Source organism: Sebastes fasciatus, chromosome 12, assembly GCF_043250625.1.
Source record: "Sebastes fasciatus isolate fSebFas1 chromosome 12, fSebFas1.pri, whole genome shotgun sequence".
NCBI classification, from domain to species: Eukaryota; Metazoa; Chordata; class Actinopteri; order Perciformes; family Sebastidae; genus Sebastes; species Sebastes fasciatus.
The window spans coordinates 21,925,134-21,937,648 of NC_133806.1; the positions used below are offsets into that span (position 1 = coordinate 21,925,134).

At 39.0% G+C, this 12,515-nt stretch overlaps 1 protein-coding gene across 9 annotated transcripts in view; it reads right to left on the reverse strand.

Annotated features, from left to right (window-relative positions):
• LOC141779371 (focal adhesion kinase 1-like) overlaps positions 1-12,515 on the reverse strand; it is a 62,862-nt gene that overhangs the window by 45,132 nt on the left and 5,215 nt on the right. For all 9 annotated transcript variants that reach the window (XM_074654166.1, XM_074654165.1, XM_074654163.1 and 6 more), the window contains exons 2-9: positions 8,790-9,076; positions 8,540-8,706; positions 4,005-4,092; positions 2,922-3,001; positions 2,676-2,738; positions 2,496-2,550; positions 1,994-2,134; positions 816-893 (exon numbers count right to left, since the gene is read on the reverse strand). In XM_074654166.1, coding sequence (XP_074510267.1) covers positions 816-893; positions 1,994-2,134; positions 2,496-2,550; positions 2,676-2,738; positions 2,922-3,001; positions 4,005-4,092; positions 8,540-8,706; positions 8,790-9,076 — 959 coding nt within the window. The remainder of the gene's footprint in view (positions 1-815; positions 894-1,993; positions 2,135-2,495; positions 2,551-2,675; positions 2,739-2,921; positions 3,002-4,004; positions 4,093-8,539; positions 8,707-8,789; positions 9,077-12,515) is intronic.

Consider the following 12,515-nt stretch of genomic DNA (forward strand, 5'->3'; position numbering starts at 1 on the left):
AGTTGCACAATGAGACCACAGAAATATTATATTTCTATGGTTGAGACGTGTTTTTTTCCATGGTACCAGTTAGTCATGTATTTCTATTTTTTTTTTTTACAAACACCAATGCCAACCACAGAGAATCAGTCTTTTAACACTGAGCATGACAAAGACAATGTCATCAAGAGTGCATTTTAATGTGTTTATGAAGGCCAAACAGGACATGCTTCATAATCAACTTATTAAATTAATTGCAGACATTTTGACAGTCTGTCATTGAAATTTAATAACTCAATTTAAGCACTGACGTTACAGGTGTGGAGCTGTTTCCTGCATTTTGAGTTGTCACGGCAGCCAGCACAGCTGTGTGTAGATTCCCTAATCACATCACCTGGTGACACCACACATATGGCTTTTTATAGCTCATAATTTCTGTTCTGTAGCAAAAACTGCCTGAACACTGGCATTTCAAGACTCATTGCAACTTAAGCAAGACAAGAGAAACTCTGTCTACTGGAGAGGAAAGCCAGTAGAGGGCAGTATGGTTGATTGCCACTCTGGCCTTCAAATTAAAAGCATGCAGTATACAGCAGTAAGCATTCAACACTGCTGCAGTATACAGTAGTGCTGAAAGACTTCTCAAGTTCATAAAACATTCTGAACTGGATCATCTGTTAGCTGGAATAGATACACTAATGTATGGGTGTATACATAATATAATATTGAAAAGAATATAAAGAAAGAAAGTTAATTTTAAAACAGCTACACTTTTACTGAGGACTAATAGTTCAAAGTTAGACCTTATGAGATGAGTTGTCTGAGTGCATACTCACCATTGATCCTTTATCTGTGAGGTAGCTGATTCCTTCTTCTGGTCCGATAGCTAACTCTACTGATATTACCCAACTAGACTGGAGAGAAAGACAGAGGGAGAAATACAGCATTAATATAGCACATCATCTGCTTTATTATTTTTATTGCGAAGATTTTTAATTTTTAATCTTGTACTTTTATTGTTCTGCACCTACCCATATGCCACCTACTGTGTTCCCTCTGTCAATGATGATTGTGCAGTATGAATGTGTGTATATGTTTCAGTGGACTGCAGAAACTGAATTGCCCTTTGGGGATAAATAAAGCTCTCTGTATCTGTATCTGTATCTGTATTATTAACCAAACACTGACTGAAATGTAATGCTGACAGCATAAACCATAATGTTCTCATCATTTTTCATTATTAAGAAATGCCCTCTAGGGCAGAGAAAGGTTTGCATTCTGTAGAGCAGTGATTCTCAAAGTGAGGTCCGGGGACCCCCAGGGGTCCGTGGCACTCTGCCAGGGGGTCCGCGAAATAATTTTCTAGAAATGATAAAATTGTGCTGTATCAATATAAAGTTCTATATCTACAGATGGGGACCATTTGCACCAATAAAACAAGCATATTGTGTCCATTACTCCCACCCACGTTATCTTTGGGCCAATAGAAACTCTGATAAGATTGTGACACACAGCAACAAGTTCATTATTTTTAAGTTGAAGCACTGAAAGTCAGATTTAGACAAGTAAATTTAAATATCTGGATTTTAATGACTATGGCAGTCTTGCTACTTCTCATTTTCCGAGGGCTTTTTAGATCAACTACTTGAAAAAGTATAAATGCTGACAAGTTGAGTCCAAATTCAATTTTAATAAAATCACCCTCTGTTTAAAAGTACATGAGTGGTATTAACATGATTCAAATTGAAATGTGTTTGTGTTTATCACTTTGAAACAGGTTTTAGAATACAAATAGTTCCAGTGGTAGTAAGCATATGTTTTAATTGGTGTTGCGATTATGAGGGGGTACTTATAAGGGGTACCTGACCCCAAAACGTTTGAGAACCTCTGCTGTAGAGAACAGTATAATAATTTTTCAATAATTTCCCAATTTGGGAACAATAAAGTACGTCTATCTATCTACAGTATATACACGCAACACTTTTTGTCTTTATGAATTGAGGGTTGCCCCTACCCCCAAAGCACATTTGAAGCACTCTTTGTCGAAGCGGTAGATGGGAGAGAGTATCTCAAAGAACTTGTGGATGCTCTGCTCATCGTTGAGGTTAGCAAACTGCTTAAAGGTCTGCTGGATCTGCTTACGAAGAGTCTTCGCCTGATAGAGAGCGGGAGAAAAAAAAACATCTCCAAGGGTAAAGTGTTGGTCCAGAGCCAAGAAATGACAAAGCACACTGCGAGTGACAACAGGACGTTTAACTTAATTCCAGACAATCAGATTATCAGACATTCAGCCAGACGTCCATTCAGTCATCAAGTTAGTCTCTCTGCCAGTCAGTCGGTTGCTCTATCAAATAGCCATTAGGTCATCCAGGCGACTAAGCGGGACTAGGATTCCCAAAGACCACTGTCACTTCTGTTATCTGGCAATGGAACTTAAATAGGAGACTCTGAGCGGTTAGACAGACAGATGAAAGTCACTGACTCCGTTTACTACATTAACAGTAGTTTAGCCTCACCTTGAGGGAGTCCAGCAGGCTTTTAGGGAAGAACCTTCTCAAACCAACATCTTTCCTAAGAACAACAGATTCATAATATTTATCTTTAAATAGATGAAATCTACCATCACACAATTTGTTAAAGTACATTAAATCTAAACTTGAGGCAATGTGGTGTGGACCAGATAAAATCAATCTTACTCTAGAAGTTCATAATTGGATTTCTTATCCAGGGCGTTGCCTGGCATCTCTCTGAAGAACCTCCTGTGTAATTAACAGAGAGAAGGAGAAACAATATTAAATCGTCATCAATAGATTTCTTTAGTTCAGGAAAACTTCTCTGATATAAGCAGCAACTAAAAGTGAAGAACCTGTTTGAGTAAACAGCATCATTTTGTTGATTTGTGTAATGCTTGTGGCATAAGAACTAATGTGTGTGTTTCTCACCTAATTTCCAAACAGCCCAGTTTCAGAGCAATGTCTTGATCCACCTGATCAGCTATATGTAGCATGTAGTCACTCTTTACCTGGAGAAACACAGAGTGACAGAAAAATGGGCCTCATTTACCATTCTTAAGAAGAATAAAAAACAAACACATTTTTTCTTAGGTAAGAACAGAATTTACACAATCGGTTATTGCGTTTTCTTCAATTCTACAGTTGTATAATATTATAGGATTTAAATTACAATACTATTTTTTATCTTTTTCTAATATTTTTTAATAATCATTTTCATTATTTTACAAAGCATTATGTTTTTTTAAAATAAATAAAAATAAAAACACTAAACTAACACACCTCAATTCACATCAATTATGTTTATTGGAATGCCATCCAATAATCAGTGATTGATCATGCTATTTATAGGCCTAAAGTAGGCCCATTTCTGCACCCTAAGCCTACTCGCACAATGGCATATTTACTGCTGCTGCAAGATGTTGCAGCTTGTGCCCTGAGGAGGGAACACATCTTCCAGGACCATATACATCTATTTGCAGAGTGACGAGGGCCTCTTGGGATGCTTTAGACAACCAAGAGGTGTCCTCATGGAGCTTTGCAATAGTTTGGCGCCAGCAATTTACGGGGATTCATCATTATAAGAACACAAGTGTGAACAATTCTGCAGTTTAAGAACACGTCATGAATCTGACGGAGACTTTTCTTAGGACTTTTTCTTAATCAAGAACAAATTTAAGAAAAATCTTGGGAAGATATTAGTGAATGAGGCTCAATGTTTTATAACAACACTGCTGTAAAGATGAAGTTATACAGTAGTCTCATGTAAAAGTGAAAATGAAGTGTATCAGTTAAGTACCTTTTCAGTTATCTGTTTCAAGGTATGTTTGCCTTGTTAGATGTAAAAGCGACAAGGAGGAACTGACAGAGCAGATGATGTATGACAGAAATGGTTCAAGAAAATGATAGATATCATATAAAACCATTTGTTTTTTAAAATGTGGTATTATTTCATAAGGAGGACAACTTTCTGTCTCCTTTTTTTTTTAAAGTGATCCTGCCGTGTTGCCTCACCTGGTGATAGAGGTAGTTAAGAGAGGGTTTGTCTTCAGAGAAATGGCTGAGGTAACCTTTAGGAAGGTACCGCATCCGCAACTCATACCTGAGAATGACAGAGACAATGTGGTTTAATAACCATACAGTCAGGCAGCACACACACCCACACACAGAATGAAATACCCTGCAGCATCCAAATCCAATGCCTGTCTGAGGTATAGAGACAGAAGGAGCACACTTACTCATACATACACCAGACGCATCCCCAGAACTCAATACATTTTAAAGTATGGAATTTTACACGTAACCATGGTTATGTGAGCGAATACCACAGAATCCACAACATGGTCTGGATTAGAAAAAATCCGACACCTGTTTAAAGATAAAGAAAAAAAAACTATAGATAAATGTTGCATATCACCAAAAGGCTTTTTTAAACTAGAATTATCGCCTCCTGGTTGTATGCCTCCATCAACCAGCCAAGTTGCAGTTTACATCCATGTCTGTAAATGTCATCACTTCATCATTTTATCCTATTAGACATTTATGTGAAATTGTCATAATTAGCAAATTAATTCTTGAGTTACGGCCAAAAACGTGTTTTGTGAGGTCACAGTGACCTTGACCTTTGACCACCAAAATCAGTTCATCCTTGAATCCAAGTGGACGATTGTACCAAATTTGAAGAAATTCGCTCAAGGCTTTCCTGAGATATCACGAGAATGGGACAGGCGTGAGGTCACAGTGACCTTGACCTTTGACCACCAAAATCTAATCAGTCCATCCTTGAGTCCAGGTGGACGCTTGTCCCAAATTTGAAGAAATTCCGTCCAGGTGTTCCTGAGATATCGTGAATGGACCAGACGGACGGATGGATAACCCTTAAACATAATGCCTCCGGCCACACTGTCGCCGGCGTGGAGGCATAAAAATCAAGAAGTTGTTTTTAGCTTTATGACACGGCTCTGCTGCACACAAGTTTTGCTGTATGGAGCTAGAAGCTAGTCAGATCATGCACGTCACACTGTGGCTGTGGACGAGTTTCTTGTGCTTGTTTCTTGCACTATGTTCTTCTTTCCTCCAGCTCTACCTTCACAGGGGGGTTAAAGCACATGTTTTTTTACATAACAGCACCCATGGAGCAGTAGATTCCAAGTCTTGCTCAAAGTCACCTCAGCAGGGTGGCTGTTTGCCAACACAGGGGCTTGAAACATAGTGTTGAAATTGGAAGATGCCCTTTCTACTCACTATATTACTGTCTGGTGGCACAGTAAGAAGTGATTTCATATTTCCCTGAGAGTGATTTAACTGAGAGCGATAACCTTGTAATACCATAAAGTATGATGAGATTCCTGCTGTTACACTTGCCAGTTAACTGAGCCACAGAAGTACCCAGATGGGCCATCATTGTTTATAGTGATCTGTTATTTTATGACTGACATATTGCAGTGACTACAGTGGAGAGAAATGGGTCAGGAGAGCAGTGAGCTCTGAGCTGCTGTGATGTGACAGGCCTGTAGTTAGATAACAAAAGGAAATCAAGACTGAAGACGAAATGAATAAAACATCCTCGTTCTATAATGAATGAACCAAAAAGAAGAGTGTGAGAAGAGAGAAAACGATGCGTGTTTGAGAGAAAAAGAGAGAGCTGTATAAGAAAGAAAACACAGATGTGAGAGAAAGAAGGATGGAGAGGAAGATCAAAGTGGAAAAAAAAGCGACTGCGAGCGGCGCACGAGACAGAAGAGAAGCACGCGAGAGAGGAGTGCGATAGAGTCAGTCCATCCCCTGGGCTGCTTCTGCTGTTCTAACAATAGCTTGGCAGCAGCAGAAGCTCCTGTGGGCTTGCAGCTCTGCCGCCCTCCGAGGCAAAGCTGCAACAACTGGCAGAGCTGCTCGGCTGCATGTTAGCGGTGTGAACAACTCGTTCATTTTGAAATCATTTCAATTTTAATGACTTTGGGTGTAACACGTCGAGTGCAGGACAAAGAACTGAATTGTAGGGAGAGCTGTTAACAATATCAACTCAAGATGGCTAAGAGCCAGCATAGTTTGAGTGTAGGTTGAAAATAGACGACTAGTAGCTCATTCCCCTTCATCAAACAGAGCAGATCATCCCTATATGGCATATTAGGTTACTGTAGAGTTGGGCGATTGACGGTATATACTGTGCGACGGTAGAAATGTGTCCACCGGTAGAGATTTAGCAATGCCATTTTCACCATGGCAGCAATTATCGCGTGATCTTGTGATCCACACGTGGCCTCGCTTATCCAGCTGCCTCACAAGGTAATGTGATTTGGACAGACATGGAGTGAAGTTGTAAATACAGGCAGGAGAAGGCATCCCCAATCCCAACCAACCCAAGATGAGAAATAACGAAATAACATGATTATCAGACATTTGCACACTGTAATTCATTTTGACAGCTTTTCAAAATGAAAAATGAGCAAATCCTGCAGGAAAATTCAAGTCTTTTTTTCTTTTGGTATACCCTTAAATACAAATTTGTGTGATTTTTATATGGCACTTACAGGCTGGTATTTATTTGCATCTGTAAACCTTAAAACCTGTAACACTTGAAATTATTGTTCTCAGGAACCTTAAAGGTCCCATATTTTGCTCATTTTCAGGATCATACTTGTATTTTGTGTTTCTACTAGAACATGTTAACATACTGTAATGTTAAAAAAAAACTTTATTTTCCTCATACTGTCAGCCTGAATATGCCTGTATTAACCCTCTGTCTTAAACGCTCTGTTTTAGCGCTTTTTGACGAAATTGCAACAGAATTGCGTTGCTAGGCAACAGCTTGGGTCAATGTGTACTTCCTGTCAGCTGATGACATTCACATACACTGCAACCAGGAATAAACTGGGACACATTTAGAATGTTTGCATTTAAATCTGTGTAAAGGGTCTAAATATTGTATATTTCTGACATCACAAATGGACAGAAATCCTGACAGCTTGTTTCAAATGTAGAGTTTCTGAATACGGGCTGTGTGTATTTCCCTGTGGATTTAGCGTTTCAATACTTTCACAGTATTTATATAGGACTTAAGCCTGCTTTATGACAAAAAAACATGAAAATCTCACTTTTTTTAATAATATGGGACCTTTAAAGCTTCCATTTTGAAAGTCTGAGTCTTTTGTTTTTAACTCAAGTGTGAGGCAGATGTTTTTGTCTGTATGGAAGTTCCAATTGAAAGAAGAAAATAATCAAATGTGATGAAGTATGGTATGGTTATTTAAAACTATTTCTCAATTGAATTTACAAAACAATTACTGTATCATGATATATGCCATTACCATGATATCAAATTAAATATACCGTGATAGAAGATTTTGGCCAAAAATCGCCCACCCGTAGACTACTGTATCAAATAAATGGGAAGAATAAGGCTCTATAAATTATAGTTCAATAATCAGCATAATATATTATAAATTTAGCACAAAAAATAAATAAAGCATAAAAAACAGCAACAACTACTCACTGCATGCAAGTCATGTACTCGTGCAATGAAGTCACCTTGACCAATTATGTGATGGCTTTTAAATCTCAAGAAAATCAAGACAGGAGGCGCAGTAAAAGGGAGCAATATTAAATACTTAGCGGAAATATTTTTCACTGCCTGTATAAAGTAGTTCACCTAAGTATGTTTCAGGTTTACTGAAAGTATTAAATGGTTTCATTGGGACCATATGTTATGTAGCTGTAGCTTGTAAGGTAGGCTTAATAAAATACTCTTGGTTGGCAGAGTTTAAACAAGTGTAGCTCCTGTAGAGCCCAATAGGGCATTTATAAAGATGACATGTTTGTGGTAATGATCATCCTCTTGGTCGCCTCTGAGGAGAATAAAGTAATGTTATGTTACTTGGCCTGCTGTTTGATATTAGCAGAACTTTAAAGCTAGGGTTGGTAAAGATTTTAGAAACATTTCTGTTATATTAGTTGAAATTTTCATTACATCCCGACAGCAATCAATAAATCAAATGCTCTGACAAAACAACGAAACATATCTGGTATCTGTGGCTGTCGCAGGTCTGTAACAAGCCCGTCCAATCATTTCATTCAGCCCAAATGTAATGATTGGAGGGTCTACCTATTTGCGTGCACTCTGCCCATGCACTCATTGTGCGTCACCAGAGTCTTTTCCACAAGATGCTAGTTTGACAGCTGTGAGTACTAACAATAACCACGTTCGTTCTTTGTGATCATTATGATATGTTTATGTCCGTAATGATAATTGTGGCCTGAAGTGACAGACTGTCGATTTGGCAACTTTCGCCTGGCTACTTTCATTGGAAAATAATTGGCAACACTGGGCTGGGTTTTTCGGTTGAATCAATTTTAAAATCAATTGTGCTCTTGCTAGTTTCTCAAGATCACCGACCCTGCTTTTAAGGAAGGAGGGTGCCCACTTGATAACCGAGAAGTATCAATCCACAGCTACCTCTAGTACCCCGTATGGAAAAAGTGAGACAAGGGAAGACATGGGGGATTGGGAGCAGACAGTGAGAATAAAACATTGAATGTTGTTGTAACTCTACCTCCACTCCTCCTGGGGGTGCTGTTTCTCATATCTCTCCCTGACGTGACACACGCCCAAATCAGGGTGTAACCAATGGAGTGCATCAGAGTGCAGATGGGTGAGACGGAGGCCCAGAGAGGACACACATCGCAATTTGTGGATCTCTGCTATCTTCTGGATAACACCCTGTTGAAACAAGAGGAAGTATGAGGGGAAATGATGACAGTAAAGGGCTAGAAAGGTAAGAAATGTTTGTGCGTCTTTCTTACCCTGACATCTGTAGCATCTCCGTGCCGGATATTACTAGCCCACGTACATGGTTCGCTGCCTGTCTCAAAATAATGGAAGATCTTCAGAACCCGGTCCATGGAGCCTGAGGGCCGCTCAAGGCCTCCAGCAGAGCCGCTGGTACCGACGCCGGTACCACCAGGCATCCCAGACCGGGATTTAACCGCACCGCCACCCGCTGCCGAGTGATTGAGGTTGGATTCCAAGAAGGAAGACGACGCCATGCCTGATTCAGATGCTCCTGCTGGGGCTAACTGGCTGTCATATTCTGAAAAAGAGAGAGGGACAAACAGAGAGGTCAGAGGTCAAAATGTGACTTCATAGTTAACGAGAAATCTGTAATCAATATGTCTTGTATCTTCGCTGGAAATACATTAATTATTCAACACATTCAATGATTCTATTTTGTGAAAAGGAGCATTAGGCAGTCGAGGAGAATAAAAATCAACGGGTTAAAAAAAAGGAGATAAGGGGAAAAAAAGAAAAATTGCTTCATCAACCCTTTTAAAACACACCGCTGAAAGAATAGCTGATACAGTAAAACACCCACTCAAACAACCTCTCAGTCACCACCAGTCTGTCATTCGTACTGCACTCCATACATTTATCATGACACAAAACAGGCTACATTAATATTCATAAAGACATAAAAGAGAGCTCATGCAAATCCACTCTCCCGCGAGAAGAAATCCAGGTGGAGAAAAGATAATATATGATAACCCAGCAACACTGAGACAACAAATATCTGTGGAAAGAGAGTTTCAGTAAGGCTACCAACCACTCAGTCATTCAGCAAAGAGTCAATATAAACCAGCAAAACACTGACACAAGGTCTTTTTAAAAGGGACCTAATGGACTCACAGCTCAACATAAATCAGATGAGTTTAAGTAAATAAATTCCCAGTGGGGATCTGTTGTCAAACAGGACTACTGCTAAATCAACCAGACAGTCAGTCTTGTCAAGCAATACGTTTAACAGTAAGCTACTCCAACACCAGTCTGTCAGTCAGGTCATTCAATCGTACCTGCAGCGTTGAGTGGAAGTGACCAACATGTCCAAGCCATACCAGAGTCTCTGTGAGGCTGATTTCTACTGTTCTCAACCAGCTGCATGGCTGCTCGGCTGCAGTTTCCAATCTGGCTGGTTCCTAAAATCTGGCTTGACACGCTATACGGTCTGCTCTGGGAGGATTAGTAAATTGTTCTGGACATACAGGTGTTCAATGGCAGTGGCTGCAGTCAGGTAGGAGCTAAAATAATGGTGGCTGTTTGTGGTTGTAGCTTAAAAGCAGGATGAATTCTTACTAACATATTGTTAATGATGAGCTTACAGATAATCGCGCAGAATCACATAGAACTGGAGTAAAAAATTAAACTCATTGTTAAATTCTAGCTTCACATTTACTCTATTACCACAGTATGAGACTACAGCAGGAATAATATTCACACCGCAGTGCTTAACAAAGCAGACTTTTGTAATCAAGCAAACACAAACAATCCACTTCGACAGATTCTTCCCTTTTTGTCTCAGACTTTCTCTCTCTCTTTCTCTCTCTCTCATGTATTTATTTACGCTCTTTAAAGGTTATTTCTACTGTAGGTTCATCTTCACACATCTTATCCTTGTGAGAGACACGCTGCTTCCTGTGTCATGCTGTCACTTCCTGGATATCCTTGCAGGCTTTGTTGAGTCATCATCGCTACAGCGACTGGTTTCAGCTTGACTGTGAGTTTCTGGCTATCATGTGGTCATCAGGGTGGAAAGATCTGCTTATTTATATTTGATTGCTTATTTAATCCACTACATATGGAGACAACAAATCAAACTGACAAACTGTGTTTTCAGTTAATGTCGACCCTGGTTGTTTCTCTGCTCTGCTGAACAGCCTGTAGCGAGCAAAAAAAATCAGTACTGTTAACATCACATCACTACATTCAGCGTTTTACTGTGTTGTGTTCAGGTCACGGTCAGATCACTTCATACTGAGACAAAAAAAAGGGAGAAAGAAACAGAGACAGAAATATGGAGATTGATCCAGAGAAAGTTGGTTCAGCACTTTTGACAGCTTGACCTACAGTTGCCTCTTCAAAGACACAAGCTGAAGTACATGACTGTGTGTGTGCGCGCAATGACTGCATCAGAAGTGTAAAGGAGGACATTATGTATCTGATAACTTGACTCAGCACTCTCTCGTAAGAATTTGCTGTATCAATAGTGTGTGTGTGTGTGTGTGTAGTAAAACTCTGTGGGTCTGTGCACAAGTCCGACACACGTTATTACATCCTGTGTCTATGAAGAGGCATTGCACCTGTTTTCCTTTTAAGAGTCTTTCTTGGTGATTGTCATGTCATGAAAACCTCCCACTCCTTTTCTTCATATTATGACTCTTTTCTTGGTCTTATTAACATTTTTGTTTTTGTTTAATTTTCCTATGATTCAATCATCTGTTGTTGCGATTCTCCCTCATTTTCAATTTAAATTTCCCAGTGATATACATGTATGCTTTCTAGATACATTGCTAGGTTTGTTTTTGTAAATATATTTATTCTACGTTTTTCTAGAAGTGTTGTTTTATTTGGTTTAATAAGATCTTCACTGGATTGAAACATTGACTTGTTTTTTTAATCTTCTGCATACAAAAGAGCCTGAAATGATCCCTTTTGCTCTCCTGTAAGAGAACGGAAAATATTCACCTGCCAAGAAAACGTTTACTGTTCCAAGTATTTAATCTTTAATAGAAATGTACATTTTACATTTCCTGTACACATATTGCAGTGAATAACGTGAAGTGAAAACACTGCCTATGTTTTATTATGCTGTACTAGGTTATGTTACATTATTCAGCATTTTCTTTCGGAGTCAGTGCAGTTAAACAAACAGCAAAAATGGAAAAATATTGTAGCTGAAATATCTAGGTTTGTTCAGAAAAGAGTGGAGACAAAGAGTTTAAATTTAATTTTTTTTCAGGTTGAGCAGATGAAGAAGTCTACTGTACGCATTTATGTATGCTATTATTAAAAGTGAGCTCATCCCGTAGTTGTGATGAATGGAGTGTATAATGGCCACAATAGACCCTCAAGGCTTTAATAAAATAGATTAGTGAAGATCAGATTACAAATGTCCCTCTTACAGTATTACAATCATCATCCAATTAAAATGATACCACAGTGGCTATAATACTACTGGATTATTAGGTGTCTTATTACAATCCCTAATGAGTGCACTGCTGCTATAATCCCAATATACCACGAACTCTATCATCTCATTGTAACAATACCGGCTGCCCTGCTAAAAACTACCAACCCTGTCTACCTCATGAAATGTATCGCTAATGAAAACATTAAAAAGGTACAGCTAGTAATATTATACTGCCTCTTTGCACAAAATAAACACATTAGTGGGGCTTTGCAGTGCAAATCATTTATAGTCACTTCTCCGTTACTTCGATAGCTGCAGAGATTTCAAGCTTGGCTCTGTCTGTTTGTTGGGAATGCTTCACATTACAAAGCTTTTTGAACTACACCGCATATAACACGATAGTTGTTGAAAAAGCTTAGTGAAGATCAGCACTGTTTTTGAAAGGGAAAGAGGTTTGAACTATGATGAAACATTTCAGCACTCTTGCTGGCACTATATTTGCTGAAGAGTTACGATGCACCATACGACACACTACACACATGAAATGCCTAAACTTCTGTCCCTCTGT